A 16082-nucleotide genomic window follows, 5' to 3' on the forward strand; every position below is an offset into this window, starting at 1 on the left:
GCCTGTCCCTTCACAAGCCTGTACCTTCACAGGCCTGTACCTTCACACGCCTGCACCTTCACACGCCTGCACCTTCACAGGCCTGTCCCTTCACAGGCTTGCACCTTCACAGGCCTGTACCTTCACAAGCCTGCACCTTCACAAGCCTGTACCAGATGCCTGGTTCTTAGGATTGGTCATCTTCCCACCATCACTCTACGGCATTTGAAGCGTATCAGTGCTATAAAATCGCAATGCTTTTCTTCAAATGAAAAGTCTTCACCATAGAAACAAAGAACCCCAGCACACTGTTGGCTGGAGTTATTTAGCAGGAAGCTGGGCCTCGGTTGCTCGAGCCAGAGCACTCCGAGGGCATTCACACTGTGAAGTCTGACCCTGGAAACAGTAGTTGGAGGCAAGAAAGCTGGCCATGCGGCTTTCTCTCAGAGAAACTCCAAGGAAACAGGGTGAAGAACCTGGTGATGACTAACTTCTGGAACCTTCCTAATCATTCATGCCAGCAAGGTGCCTGCCTAGGAGACAAAGTACCAAACACACACCCACTGGGAGCCCAAATCCACTCACATCTCCCTTGGGCTAGGCCCTAAGTCTTGGGAATTTGGAAAAATCCATCCATAGATATAGCGCTAGTAGACACTGGGCTCACTTGAGGGGGCAGCCCTGTTCCAAACTCTCATTTCTGGGAGAGCATGTGATATTAGACTATTCTCCACCATAACAGAATGTGAATTCTCAGCTAATGAACAGGAGTACCACTGCCTGAGTTTGGATCCTGGCTCCAGGAGAGACTGATTCTAAGGCGTGAAGAGCACAGCCTGTGTGCCCAGCGGGCTCACCTAATGAGCTTTTTAGCTACAAGAAACAAAATACTTGCCAGGAAATCCAGTAGGTCTTACGAAAGCATTTGTTAAGCTGTGAAAAAAAATAGCTAAGGGTGCACAACAAACAGGACAGAGGGGAAGAGGGCAGATGTGAGCGAAAGTGGGGCATGGAGAAGAGGAAAGCAGTAGTCTACAGTGGAGCGAATCAATACTCTTGGGACTTTTCCATACTGAATCTCTCCAAATATGCATAACAAAATGTGCCTATGTCCCCACACACAGGAATGGCTTAAAGAAAGAAAGACAGAAAGACAGAGAGGGTGGGGAGAGAAGGAAAAGGAGAAAGAGAAGAATGGAAGGGAATGCAGGAGGAAGTGGAGGCAGCAGCCTGAAACCAGAAAAGCCACGAAAAGCAGCTGCCAGGCTTCGAGCTGAGAGAGGCGTTGCCCACTTTTCTTCGGATACGAATCTGCAGGAAACTGAAGTTTGCTGAAAGAATGGTTAGGACAGCATCCTCAGGGAACAGCCAGCAACAGGGAACTGGTGAACATCACCACCAAGGAACTTTTCCTGCTAGATAAGCATTGCGCTTTGTTGGACTCACCTTCCCAGAAACCTCCAGTTCTTTCTTGTCTTTCAGAGCTTGACTAGACAAGAGTTTCATTTCCATAATGCCACCCAAAACAATGAGTGGTACAATCACCACGAGTAAAAGTGTTAACTGCCAGCCGTAGATTAAAGATATGATAATTCCTGTCCCCAGATTTGCTACATTCTGGGTAGTTACAGCAAGCCTGGAACCCATAGCCTGAAAAACATAAGAAATTAGAGACACATTTTTATATTAACTGTAAAATACATGTACTCTTACGACTTAGGAGAATTTGCTTTCATGTGAAGACATTAATTTTCTTCTTGGTTACTAAATTTGTGTTTCTAAAATGAGGATTTCCCCGACTTCTACAAAAATAGGATAGTGGATCAATAATCCAGAACTGATTTTTCTCTCTATTCTGATTCCTTTTTCTTTCTTTGGTGTGTTTGTCTGGAGGTGCGTGCGTGAGTTTGTGGGGTGCAGGTTCATGAGCATGCTGGCGTACCCACCCATGTGGAGGATAGAGCAGGATGTGGGGGGGATCCCGCTACCGTTCTCTGCCTTACTACCTTGAAACATTAGCCATAGCTTGCTCACAAGCTCCTGGGGTCCACCTGTCCCTGTCCCCCCAGTGCTGAGGTTACAGGCATATGCAGTCAGTCATGCCTGGATTTTTTACGTTGAGTGTTGTGGATTCAAAACTGCAGAGAAAGTGTTCTTTCCTTCTGAACCTCCCCCCAGCCATGACTGATTCCTCAATTCAAAGACATCTTTATGTACCAAAGCATGATCACTAAAGCAAGTTCAGGGCAGAGGGAGACCCAACAATGAACATGTTTGCATTTTCACACCATCTTCTTGAAGGCTATTGCTCTGAAGTGGTGGGTTATAGAAGACACTGTAACTTCAGCCAGAGATCAAAATGTGTTGATGTGAGAATTCAAAGTTATTCCTTCTCTAATTCTTAATAGGTGTTTTGTTTCCTATAATCATTTTAAGGAAGCTTTTCTTCCTTCTTCTCTGAACTGTATGCCTAGAACATCCTGACAAGAGGTCATGTGTCCTTCTTGAGTAGCGATTACAACTGTCCATTGATTAACTGAGCAGTAAGACAGACTGACCATGAGAGATGCACTATTAGTACTTCCCCTTCTGTTAGCAACACTCAGTGAGCCTTCTGGGCAGGATACCACACACAGCAGGTCTTTTCTAATAACTGTTCTCAGTGGACCTTATCAAAGGAATGCTTAGAAGTTATATACCATGCAATATATATTTAATATATATTTAATTTTATACCTTAGCTACAATGCATGTGATATCCCAGTGGGTTAAATGAATATTTACATTTTTTTCTGCCAACCCCTACTTACATTTCCTTAAAGACAGCCACTAACAGCTCTAAGGGAAAGGGATCTCACGCTGTGGATCAAAACGACATAATGACATCACCCCCAGGAAGCACGTACCCCTTTCACATCAGCAGCATCACTGGCGAGCCTGGTGGTCAGTGCGCCAGTGCTGTTCTTATGGTCATCGAACCAGCTCATGTCCTGTAACACAGAGGTATTTTTTCACCGTAATGCCCTATTTATGAAACCCTGAGATTTAGGAGAAAGTGACAGTGTCAGCTATCACATATCCCCACATTTAGTATCCAGAATTTAATGTTCAACAGACAGAAGAGAGTTAATACGCAAACACACAACTGGACTGTTTTATTCGTTAATTTACATAAAAATGTCTCCTTGTCTCCAGCAGAACTCCAAGTGTTAAACAGTGAAGAGTGACACGTTGCCGTCATACAGCCTCAGCTCCAGAGACAGAAGGCACGAGGAAACAAATTCACACTGTCTGAACGGTACCTAACACTCTGGACAAAACATATCAAAAAGGACAAAGGGTAAGGGACAAGGCAGAGAAGTGTCAGGAAGGACTTTCTAAGGGGACTGGGAGCAGACATGCAAAGGAAGGAAGAGATGAGCGCGTCCAAGAGAAGATGATGCAGCACTTGCAGTGACCCGAGCCGAGGCACACTCGGTCTTAACAAAAGCTAGCAGGCTGTGGTAGCCCAAACACACACAACAAACCCACAGTGTTTGTCTCTAAACCAGCCTCTTCCTGTGGACTCTTTTGTCCTATTGTGATCCCCCTGAACCTCTCTTCCACCACCGCTGTGTCTGGACGGGGGTGCAATTGTAGCTGAGGTAGATGGGAGCTGCACATGGCCTTTGGCAGCTGTGGAGACTAGAGACTTCCCTGCTGGATGCACACTGCCTCCAGACCGGGATGAGGATGGAGGCCATGAAACCAGTGAGGAAGCTGAGGAGTGACTGGTCATTAAACAGGAATGTCATCAGGTTTCAGTCTGAACAGCGGCCTGCAGGCCCCACCCTCCTGTGCACGTCATCTCCCTCCCAACATAGACATAGTTTCAAAGAATAAAATAAATCTTGAAATAACAACAAAACAACAGCCAAGGAGATGTTACTGTCTACATGGAAGACTGAGGTTTTGGAGCTGGGTTCAAGTGCCTCTGGCTTGCCTGGGCTAGGATGCCTGAACATTTTTTTAACAGTAAATGACAATTGATCATAAAAGTTTTAAAGTCGTATGTAAATTTCTCATAGTTGATAAAAACCAAAAATCTTTCCTCGTTCAACTGGGCTGTCCTGGGATACTTTTCCCAAATCCAAATTCTTCGTTAAGGAAAATATGCTCTCTGTCTGTTTGAGGGTCTTGAAGATGCGAAGTGTGAGGTGCACTCTGTCCTCTCAAGGCAGAGCTAACACTTTATGTGGGTCATGTTAGCCTTTGAGGAGCAAAGAAACCAGGCAGTGAGGGATGATGCTCACACCAATGCCCTTGGATCTGTGGACTGAAAGGCATGGGTGGGGGTATCCCAGGCTCACAGGAGAAAGAAGGAGGAGGGAATGAGCACTATTGAAGATTACTTTGGTTTCTGTGTTTTTCAACGCTGGACCAAAAGCCTGAAGGAGAATCTACTCTGGAGACTCCATTTGTCCCAACTCAGTCTGGTTCCTTGTGCCCGCCTGCAGCAAACAGAGTGCACGTCCACATCCTACATCGACAGATGGTTTACCAGCATCTCAAGAAGAGGCTGAGGGAGACCCATGCAGGATCTCTATCTAAGGAACTTGACAGCGCTCCTACAATCTGTGTCCATGGAGCACAAGAGAGAATTCCTACTCCCCGACCCCAGGGTGCAAGCCACAGCAGCCGTACCTGTCTCAGCATGGACTTGAAAACGTGGTATCGGAGTCGCTTGGTGAGGATCTCTCCAGCTTTGCCAAACGTGAAGCCCTAAGAAGAATGAGAAAGCGTCACACAGAAGGCTGGCCAGGAACTCAGACACCAAACACACAGGGGATGGATGCTAAACTAATCTCGGGCTCCCATTCTCATGTCTCCATCTCTGTTCTAAACTCTATAGCACATTGAACTACTGTGATCAGGTCGAGGGCTGTAGTAGGGAAAAGGGTAGAGAGGAGGAAGGGGCAAGAAGAGGAGGCAGAGCCACAGAACTGGTACAGTCCAGGTGATGAAAGAGGTACTATACAAACAGGAAAAGTAAGTACTTGTTTCCAAAATCTTCCAAAATGAATACAGAAGCGATGTAGACACTTACCTGAAAGAAATATGTAACAAAACAAATCATTCCCATGACCAGAAAAAGCAGTGAAAACAAATTACAATTCTGTTGTTTGGTTTCGGGGTCATCATCTCTTGTGAAAACCTGTGACAAAATATTTGAGGGGTTCTTAGTTCTATGGCTCAGGAAGGCATTCCTCAGGGAGGCCATCCCTCTCTCACTCAGTGTGGAGGCCAAAACAGACTTTGTATCCTGGAACAAGGGTGGCTTCCAGAACGCTGGCCTCTAAGGCATCTGCATCTGTTCTGCATGACAGAGATCGTCTGCCATTCACAGACTCACCCAGCATTTCCCCGGGGCCACAGAGATCAATGTATGCTACCCTACTATGGAATGCATTGTAATAAATTCTCTCCACTTGGAAGCTTGGTAAGGAACACCGTTGTTCAACAACTCATTGTTTTACTATGCAAAAATTTCAAAGTGTTCCAAGCTGTTTGAGTACTTGGGACTAGATGGAGCTCATCCCTGAAGAAAATGGAGTCTCCTTCTCTTAGCAGCCATTGACTGATTCTGGGGCCTTGTGAAATGTCCCCACCCACACTGGCATGTTGACTGCTATGTCATAACTTGGGTCTTGTTTAGGCAATTATATTGTTGAGATTTCATGGGTATAGCTCCCATGTTATCCAGCAGCAGGTATCCTGGTTCTCTGGCTCTTACACTCTTTTCACTCCCAAAGGACAGCTCATCCTGTCAACTGTCTTTTATCCTCATTTCTTCGTGTTCATTTACTACACAGACTCAGGAGAGTGTGTGTTTAACACTAATAATGATGAAAGAGTGAAAGAATTGGAGAGTGGGTGGGGAGTAGATCCAAGGAGCCAAAGGAGGTTAAAGGAGATGGAAATGATGTAAATACAGTACTCTTGCATGAAAGTCTCAAAAAAAAATTAAATTAAAAAAATTCGGTTTCCTCTTACAAATTAGACTTCTATTCTCTCTTCAAGCCATGTTTTTCAGGCTTCTTGTCAACAGTACAAATAGAAGCCGTTCATTCGCTCTTCATCAGTGAACACAACAAATACACAAAAAGGCCATAGACACTTACCCCTATAATCCTTGAAAATACTATGGCGAACACTGGTTGCATGCATCCGCTTATAACAGCACAAAACACACCAACGACTAAGTAAGGCCATTCAGTTATGTTCAGCTTTAGGATCCGCCAGAAGGAAACAAGAGGCACATCTTCCTCCTAGAAAACGCATGCACTACAGCAGGACAGTTTACAAAATTCATGAAGTGGGGGCTAGAGAAATGTCTCAGCAGTTGAGAGCACTTGCTGATCTTGCAGGGGACCCATGCTCTGTTCCCAGCACCCACAAGGCAACTCATAATTGTCTTTAACTATGAGTCTACGTGTTAGGATTATGCTGGCCTGCCCTATCACCTGGTAGGATGAACCCAGGCAATACCCTGTCCCTTTAAGAGACAAGCTCCACCCACTCACAATCTCTCACTTCTCGCCTGAGCAATCCCACCTTAGCCCTTCTCTCTCTCTCTCTCTCTCTCTCTCTCTCTCTCTCTCTCTCTCTCTCTCTCTCTCTCTCTCCCCCTTTTTCTCCCGTATCCTCCCAATATCATCTTCCTAAATATAACTCCATACTCCCCAAGCTCTCTTTGCATGGTGTATTCTGTTTACTGCACGGTCCCCCACCTGCAGTGGGACCTGCCAGGGTCACTTGTGCTGCATCTTACACTGGGGTTCTGATTCTGGCCTTTAGGGGTACCCCCCGACACATACATGGTACACATACACACATACAGGTAAAACACTCATGCACATAGATGTATTGTTTAAAAATTGATAATTAAGTCTATCATCTATAGCTCCATCCATTCATATTATCACTAATGAATATAATATGATTCCTTACTGACTGGTAGTACTATCTTGAAGCTAACCCTGACAGTTTCATTCTTTTTTCAAAAAACCAAAGATGTTCTTATCAATACTCTTGATTCTCAAGACAAGAATATTTACTAGGCCGGGCGGTGGTGGCGCACACCTTTAATCCCAGCATTCGGGAGGCAGAGGCAGGCGGATCTCTGTGAGTTCGAGACCAGCCTGGTCTACAGAGCTAGTTCCAGGACAGGCTCCAAAGCCACAGAGAAACCCTGTCTCGAAAAAAAAAAAAAAAAAAAAGAATATTTACTATGGGGAACAAAGATACTGGCAGACCACCAGTCTCACTGTTTTTAAAAATTATTAAACTGCCCTAACACATAATAATTCTGTTATTACGGATTTGAGATTATAAAGAATATATGCTTCTAACTCTCGTAACATAATCTTGAAGGCTATATGTTTATTTAAATATCTATGGTTGGACTCCAGCACTATCCGCCTGTTCAGAATCTCCATGTATGCCCAGAGAACAAGGGCACACAGGAAGAGTTGTGTCTACTTGCTATAGTAGATCGTAAAATGAGGGGTGGGAGACATAGCTCATTGGTAAGGTGCCTAACTAAAAATATGAGGTCCTAGCACCACAAAAATGAAACAAAACAAAAAGCTTATTTTACTAATGCTTTAAGATTTATTCAGCATTCCTGACTTAAGGAATTCCTGATAGCGATAGCTAACATCGTAATTTTAATAGGATTCAGAATAACCAAGAAGACAAGCGTCAGAGCAGACAGCGAGGGATTATCCAGGTTAAGATCTGCTGTGAGATCCACTGTGAGAAGACCTAACTGTGGGGCTGTCTCAAAGGGGAGGGAACCAAACACAGGCATGTATCACTCTAAAGCCCCATCATGATGAACTCGCCCTCAAACTCTGAGACACTACAGACCCTTCCATCCTCCCTGAAGCTGCTCCAGTTGAGTACTCTGTCACAGAAAAGCCCTTAACTGACCACAGTTTCTTTACAAAAATCCAAAATTAAAAAACTTCCTAAGAATTCTTACTCTTAAATTCTGAGCTGACTGTAAAATGCTGTGGTTTTGGTTTCTGGAATAATCTATAAAATATGACAGAAGGAGTCTTATACAGTCGTATCTTGGTTTTCCTCCTACCCCGGCCCTAGCTTACCCAATTAACACACAAGGAAGGGTGTGGGGAGGGTTTAGCCCCACGACTACAGCCACATGCATACCTGGGCCTCTTTCGCACTAACTCTTCTCTCTTGGTCTTGTGGACCGTAGCTACATTTCCGTATTAAAGGGGATGTGGATTCGTGTGAAGTCAATTCAGGGGCATCAGTGTCACTTTGGGATTCATAAGCTTCATTTTTCAGTTTAATCTCATTTCCTGTAGTCTAAAACAAATAAGAAAGATGGAGAATTGGGTAGACAAGGGTCCATGGACATCAGCATTAGGAAAATTGGGAAAGTTCCAAGGTTTTATGGGACATGATGGGACTAAGCTGCTCTGCTTGCTCGTGGGATGAAACGTAAACCACAGAGTGACAAGGACTGCCACCAAATAGAATACTCTTAGCCACTTCTGTGCTGCTTACTGGGTCAACTGCACACAAACTTACACATCTGGGAAGCAGGAATCTTAATTAAGAAAATGCTTCCATTAGACTGGCATTTAAGCAATTCAGTGGGGTATTTTCTTGGTTTACGATTTCAGTGGGTGGGCCAGCACACTGGGCAGGTGGTCCTGGGTAGTTCAAGAAAGACTGAGGAAGCCAGAGGGAGTAAGTCAGTAAGCAGCACTCCTCCATGACCCCCGCAATCAGCTCCTCCTCCAGCTTCCCACCTGAGTCCCTGGTCTGACTTCCCTGAAGATGAAGTCATCACAAGGATGGAACATAGGATGGAATCAGCCCTGTCCTCCCTAAGCTGTGCTTGGTCCTGACACTTTATCACAGCCACAGAAAGTAACTGAAACAGTCTTTTATTGGGGGGGGGGCACTCAGCCAATCAAGTTTGCTTTGAACTAGTGTAATCAAAGGCAATGAGGTGTATCCTATAATGTGAGCCACATCTGCCATTTAAAATGTTCTAGCACGGGGGCTGGAGAGATGGCTCAGTGGTTAAGAGCATTGCCTGCTCTTCTAAAGGTTCTGAGTTCAATTCCCAGCAACCACATGGTGGCTCAGAACCATCTGTAATAAGGTCTGGTGCCCTCTTCTGGCCTGTAGACATACACACAGACAGAATGTTGTATACATAATAAATAAATAGATAAATAAATAACAAAATGTTTTAACAGCCACATTAGAGAATGTGAAAATGGATAAAAATCAATTTAACTATATATTTAATCTAGAGAATCCAAGATGTTATTGTCATCAGCATATTATCCATTTAACATGCAGCAATACAAAAAGCTACTGGAATATTTTACATTTTTTATACTAGGCCTTCAGAATCCCAGTGTTCATTTTGTACTTAAAACATTTCACTCTTCAGATTAACCAATATTCTAACGTTCAGTAGCCACATGTGGCCAGCAGCTCCTACCATGGGTAGCTCATCTCTAAACCTTGTTAAATGTTAATTATCCTTTTTAAGCTTCTCTCTTTCCCCAAAAAAAAAGCAACACAAAACTCTTACTTGATCCTATATATCCATAGCACTTTTCCTGCTTTTCAAGATAATCAAATTAAATCATCTATAGCATTAAATGGTAGTATGTTATCGATAAGATAATTTTGGAATATTCCAGAGTTCCACTGTACCTGTGTCATGACAAGTTTGAAGTAAATGCCCTTCTCTTTCATGAGCTCATCGTGATTTCCTTGCTCCACAATGACACCACCATCAAAGCCAGCAATGACATCAGCATTACGAACTGTAGACAAGCGGTGAGCTATCACAATGGTGGTCCGGCCTTCCCGAGCCTGGAGACACAGAAACCTGACTTTTTATACATGAATAACTAACTATATGGAAAGACTCACTCATTCAACTTATGCTTACTGAATGCCAGTGCTTTGACAACATAAAACCAGCAAAGCTACAGAAAACAGTCTATGATTTCAATGAATGCATGGGCATGAAGTTCCACTTAGCCGAGAAGCATTCATAACTGATAGCTCCAGTAGAGAAAAAAATTCGTTTTCTTCATTGAAATAAAACTGTGTATCAGCCACACTGCAGGGCAGGCTCAGGAGTAGTCAGCCAGCACAAACTGGACTCTGGATTTGTTTGTCTTGAGGATCAGAAGACAGAGAAGATGAAGTAAGGTGGTAGGAAGGTGAGGAAGGATAAGGGAGAGAGTGGGGTTGCGGTTGCGTAAAGCATATGATCAAAGCTGGGTGTTGGTGGCACAGGCCTTTAATCCCAGCACTTGGGAGGCAGAGGTGGACTACAGAGCTAGTTCCAGAACAGCCCGAGCTATGCAGGGAAACTCTGTCTCATAAAACAATAATACCAACAAAGAATATGATCAAAATATATTGTATAAAATTCTTAAAAATATAAATAAAAATTATTAGAAAATAAATAGAATTTTTTTTTTAAAGAAGAGTGCTCTGAGGAGGTAGAAACTGAAAGATACTAAGACTCATAAATCAGTCTGTGCTGTCAAATCCATGAGCTCTAGGTTCAGGGACAGACACACTGTCTCAAAAAAGAAGGTGGAGATCAACTAAGGAAGATAATCCATGCATGCACACACATGTTCAAGTGCACCTATACATGCATATGCATACACATACATACACAGTCACACAGACAGGAAAAAATACAAATAATGGAATACTAATATTCCTATAATTCAACCTTTAAGTATAGCTCACAGACCTTATCCAGAGCAGCCTGAACCACAGCTTCACTTTCTGTGTCCAAGGCTGACGTCGCCTCATCCAACAAAAGGATCTTGGGGTTGCGGACCAGGGCACGAGCAATGGCGATTCTCTGTTTCTGTCCCCCACTCAGCTGTGCCCCTCTCTCACCAACCAGGGTGTCAAATTTCTACAATTAAAATGATAAAGAAACAATCAAAGTAACAGGAAGTAAGGCAATAAACTACCTCAGCTCTCATTTCAAATTGGGACGTAATAATCATCACTGGAGCTTGGCCAGCAACACAGTCCAGTTCTTGGCAAGAAGTATCTACCACTAGTCGATAGGGTGAGCGATGGAAAATCCACAGTAAACTGGAATTCCCCTCTAAGGAAGTTCATCCAACTCACAGGAGTTTCCTGAGTTCACATGAGCCTCGGGGTGACAGAGGGCAGGCACAACTCACGTGGGGCAGTTTCATGATGAAGTCATAGGCGTTGGCTTCCTTGACTGCTCTCTCGATCTCATCCATGGTGACGTTCTCTCGGCCATAGCGAATGTTTTCAGCGATCGTGGTGGCAAACAACACAGGTTCCTGACTCACCACGCCGATGATTTCCCGCAGGTACCTCACATTGATGGTCCTGATGTCCTGGCCGTCGATACTGACCTGAAACGGAATGTGTGGTTGTCACACTTTAGAATCACGGAGTCAGAACGATGGGCAAGGGTAGCGCTGCCGGCTGCACGACCACTCACCACGCCCTCTGTGGGGTCGTAGAGCCTCTGCAGCAGCTGGACAGTGGTGCTCTTCCCACAGCCACTGTTGCCGACCAGGGCCACGGTCTGTCCGCTCTGCACCTTCAGGTTGAGGCCCTTCAAGATCTGCCAAGACAGACGAGAAGCTAATGTTAGGGCAATTCCCAGGATAGATAGACAAACATAAGTTCTAATGAGCAGAAAGCTGAATTCAGTACTGGGTTTAAATACGTAACATACATGTGATTATTTGTCTTTGTTTTACAGTATCTAAAAGAATGTCTCTATCCAATAGATTATTGAATCATAGATTTATCATTTATCGCCATACCTTAACTCCACTTCGAGATGGGTAGCTGAAGTGAACATTTTTAAATTCTAAATTTCCCATTATACTGTCTGGTTTATGTCCCTTTGTTGAGAAGCTGTCAATGCTTGGCTCCTAAACAGAAGTGTATGTTAGGAGATCACCAGGTTACAATCACTACTCTGTAGTGACACTTGTAGAGAGAGGAAGTAAAAGGGAAACTGACTCGATACGTAATCAATCTTTTCTGTAGGTGAATAAATGGGCCAGCCAGACTTACATTATCAATTATCTTGAAGATTTCATAGGCGGCCCCTCTTGCATTTGCAAAGGCTTCTACGTTAGGGGCAATATGTCCGATACTGAAAGTCCCAAATAATACAGAGTAGAAGACCTGAAGAAGGGGACCAAAGCATGCAATCACTTAGTGTTCAGCACAATTTTCCTCATGTTTCCTTTTTCTGCTAATATAACCAATTTCATTTCAAAATGACAAAAAAAATTTGACACAAAATACTGAGGAGAATAAATGGCAAGAATATTAAGTACTAAAACATTTTAAGTTTATGACTAAGAAATTCAAGTTAAAATCCTGGTATTAGGCTACATTTAACTCTTTATAGTTTATACAATATCAAAATATTATACTGTAGCCACCAAGAGCAAATATTTGTTGACTCTTCAATTAAAATAAATAATATAAATTTAAGTTTAAACACTTAATGTGTTTAGAATTTAGAATTAGTCTGACTTGCTTTATCACACAATGGTATACTTTCTATACTCATATTTAATAGAAAGTTTTTTTTTCAAAGATTCAGCATTTTTACTTAGATCCTCACGAGAATAACCTGAAATAAACACAAGAAGCCCAGGTCTGTACCCGGATGAGTACTGTAATCTTCAGAACATTCTCTTCACACCTTTGGCCTGCTGTCTATGCTGCATCAGATGCTACAGTTTCTGCAAATGCATTCTCAATTATGCAGCACACAGCTAGATATGACTCAGTGGCCCCAGTTCATCTCCTTACACTGTGCCCTCTTTGAAATCTAATGAACAGGTATTTGGGTTTCTGTTCTTTGTTTTGTTCAAAACACTTTCTTCTTGCTACAAAAAACTCGTCTTTGTTCTGTTGGAGCTTTGCAAGAACTGATGTCACTACTCATCTCCGAGCCCTACAGGAATGCAACTGTGCATCACGCTGAGTCTTCATGCCACACTAGAAGTTATGGCACATGCTCCTGTCACATCTGTTTGGCATTAGAGGGAAGCAGTAAGAGTTTAGACAGTTGCTCCAAATCAGAGCTGGTAAAGTCCAGCTGGAATGTGAAGCCAGTAGGTCTGGTGCAAAATCCTGAACCTGTATTTGTGCACAGTCCTACAAGGCAAAAAAGCTCTAAATACAATTTTCAGTTACAAAGAACAACAACTTACATTTCTACCAAACTGTGAGGCTACCATTCAAAAGATTTTTACTATTTACTACTCATTTTTTGAGTAGTAAATCAGAAAATAAGAGAAGCACTTAGCACGATTGTGTCAAAGGGAGACCATCTCATTAAATGTAGGCTCACAGAGGAGAGGTGGTCAATGCCAATGGTATTTAGGCTACAGGGCTGGGAATCACCTTTTCTGAAAATACTTCATGTCTTCAGATACTAAATTTTGCCAGACCTTGCAACCAAGTTAATAATATACCTTAAGACCATTTAAAACAGTATAGTCACTTTGTTTTCCCATTGTGTATTCATCAAGTTTAGTTTTACATGCCTTTAAGAAAGCAATGTAACCAACCTAACCATGCCCTGGACTTCAGATACACTTAGCTTCTACAACCGAAGCTAAATGTGTAGTTTTAAACTATCTACTTTTCCTATTTCTGACCCAGAAAAGTCTGTGTGTGTGTGTGTGTGTGTGTGTGTTATGGTAATAATTTGCTAAAACCAGACAGTAACCTGAAAGCAACTTTAAAGAAAACGTATCCAGCATAAATATTGGAGGCAATAAGTGGGTACAGGTTGATAATGTCTGCCTGCAGTTCTGGGTGCTATTTAGGGTCAGTAAAGTAGCACCGTCACTTGTAAACCTCTATTAAATTTTTCAGTAAAAAAGAATTTTTCATTCCTTTCCAGTACTATGTTTTTCTATGCTGTTCAATGGATGTAGAGCAAAGCCCTTTGTAAGTGCAGACAGACAGACATCAGACTACAAATAACGAGAAGACACAGGGAGAAAAGTGCAGAATTCAAAGAGGACTCATTCTTAGTTTGGGTAGTTTGGGTAACAATGACCCCAGGAGACTCCTATTTGAGCTCAGTCATCAGGGGGTGGAATTCTTTGACAAGATGATAAGAATGAAATGTGATCTTGTAGGAGTAGGTTTGGTCTTGTTGGAGGAAATATAGGAAGTATACCACTGGGATCACTGGGTGCTGGGAGCCGATTTGAATAGCTGCCATTACAAGATGGCATTTGGCCCCAGCCTCGCTTGATAGATAACTCCATATCAGGGTTGCAGTTCTTCCACCGGAAAACAGGGTGAGTTGTGATCTAGCTGCCCACACTTCCCCTGACCGGCAGGGGAACATCCTGGTCTGTAACTGACAGGGATGTTCCCATGCTTTCTTTCCTGCCAGTGGGTCTCCAGAAAAGCAGTTAAAGTATCAAAGTATCAAAAGTTGCTAGGCAGACTCCCTATATAAGCAGTTATAGTTCAGGGCTCCGGGCCCCTTGCTTTCTGCTCTCCCTACAACCAAGAGGCTCCGAATCCTCGTCTGGTGGCTGTTCCTTCCTGCTGGTCAGAAAGTTCGCCGCAACTGGGGGTGGGCTTTGAGGTTTCAAAAGCTTGTGCTGGACTCTTTCCCCCTTCCTATCTCTTTGTTTTTGGATCAGGATGTAGCCCTCAACAACTTCTCCAGCACCAGGTCTGGCTATGTGCCACCATGCACCTCACCGTGATGATAATGGACTAACTCTCTGAAACCTTAAACAAGCCCCCAATTAAATGCTTTCTTTTATAAGAGTTGCCTTGGTCATGGTGTCTCTTCACTGCAATGGTTCAGTGACTAAGACACTGGTTTATAATACTCCAAGAGGAAGACTTTTTTATTCTTTAAAGCAACATTGAAACAAAAAGAATAAGTTTGCTTTTTTCCCCGTGGTTTTTCGAGACAGGGTTTCTCTGTAGCTTTGGAGCCTGCCTTGAAACTAGCTCTTGTAGACCAGGCTGGCCTTGAACTCACAGAGATCCACCTGCCTTTGCCTTCTGAGTGCCCAACTTAAGAATAAGGTTTTTTTTTTAAGATATCTGTACAAAAGACAAAAATATTGATTTTTCGATACATCTAATTTCTTCTCCACTCTTGAACCTAGTAACTGAATGAATGTTTCTTTATAGTATTTAATAGGTTTCAAAACACATTCTTCTAAGGTTAAATTAAAACTACTCAACTGAAATGGCACTTTTAGTGAATCCTTTTACAAAGCACATATGACTTACGGTAATCACTTGTCCAACAGAGTACTCATTTGAGAGGACCAAAGAGGTCCCGTACCAGAATGCTAGTGCGTATGATGCATAGACCAATAGGTAGGCAATACCTATGGAAATGCCACCTGTGATAGCTTTTTTTATTCCAACATTTTTAGCTTCTTCTAAATTTTTATTGTACCTGGAAAAAAAAACAGAAATCATTACATGTACTCATAAAGATCGAGGAACTGTATCAATGTAACAAGGGAGTTACTTGAGCATTTGGAATGTACCAGCCCTGTAGTACATATGTTTTCTTCTTTTCTCCCTACATTACACCTGAGATCTATCATTATTTGATTCCTTCACTGAAGAGTAACTGAGGCTTAAATCTTTTCTGGCTTTAGTAATCATGAAATAATAAAAATTTATCAAAAGCACATATTATTGCATGCATACACGCACAGTCACACACACACAACCCACAGGAAAAACCACTGCTCAAGGTGGCTCTAAGGAGGCTGAAGCAGGAGGAATGCAGGTTCAAGGCCAGCCTGTCCTCTTTGGGGAAGAGGGATGGGAAAAAGAAAAAGCATGGGAAGGAAGATGAAAACGGGGAAGAAAATGAGAGAAGGAAAGGGTGAAGAACAAAGAAGGAAGAACCGGAAGGAGGAGCAGATAGTTAATGAACTGGAGATATAATGCTAGAAAACCTTAACATAAAAAAGCTACTTAAAGGCCGGGCGGTGGTGACGCACGCCTTT

At 42.9% G+C, this 16082-nt stretch overlaps 1 protein-coding gene and 1 long non-coding RNA gene across 2 annotated transcripts in view; one reads left to right on the top strand and one right to left on the bottom strand.

Moving 5' to 3' along the window:
* LOC113457402 overlaps window positions 1–4994 on the top strand; it is a 64508-nt gene extending 59514 nt beyond the window's left edge. The window contains exon 6 of the long non-coding RNA XR_003377986.1: window positions 3175–4994. This is a non-coding gene — a long non-coding RNA (uncharacterized LOC113457402). The remainder of the gene's footprint in view (window positions 1–3174) is intronic.
* Window positions 1–16082, bottom strand: part of LOC101986293 (multidrug resistance protein 2) — a 56081-nt gene that overhangs the window by 22251 nt on the left and 17748 nt on the right. Inside the window, exons 9-21 of the mRNA XM_005358283.3 lie at window positions 15346–15517; window positions 12124–12237; window positions 11868–11978; window positions 11537–11662; window positions 11244–11447; window positions 10796–10966; window positions 9730–9891; window positions 8194–8355; window positions 6141–6287; window positions 5066–5173; window positions 4663–4740; window positions 2886–2969; window positions 1426–1629 (exon numbers count right to left, since the gene is read on the bottom strand). Coding sequence (XP_005358340.1) covers window positions 1426–1629; window positions 2886–2969; window positions 4663–4740; window positions 5066–5173; window positions 6141–6287; window positions 8194–8355; window positions 9730–9891; window positions 10796–10966; window positions 11244–11447; window positions 11537–11662; window positions 11868–11978; window positions 12124–12237; window positions 15346–15517 — 1843 coding nt within the window. The remainder of the gene's footprint in view (window positions 1–1425; window positions 1630–2885; window positions 2970–4662; window positions 4741–5065; window positions 5174–6140; window positions 6288–8193; window positions 8356–9729; window positions 9892–10795; window positions 10967–11243; window positions 11448–11536; window positions 11663–11867; window positions 11979–12123; window positions 12238–15345; window positions 15518–16082) is intronic.

The sequence above is a fragment of the Microtus ochrogaster genome, chromosome 26 (assembly GCF_000317375.1).
Source record: "Microtus ochrogaster isolate Prairie Vole_2 chromosome 26, MicOch1.0, whole genome shotgun sequence".
NCBI classification, from domain to species: domain Eukaryota; kingdom Metazoa; phylum Chordata; class Mammalia; order Rodentia; family Cricetidae; genus Microtus; species Microtus ochrogaster.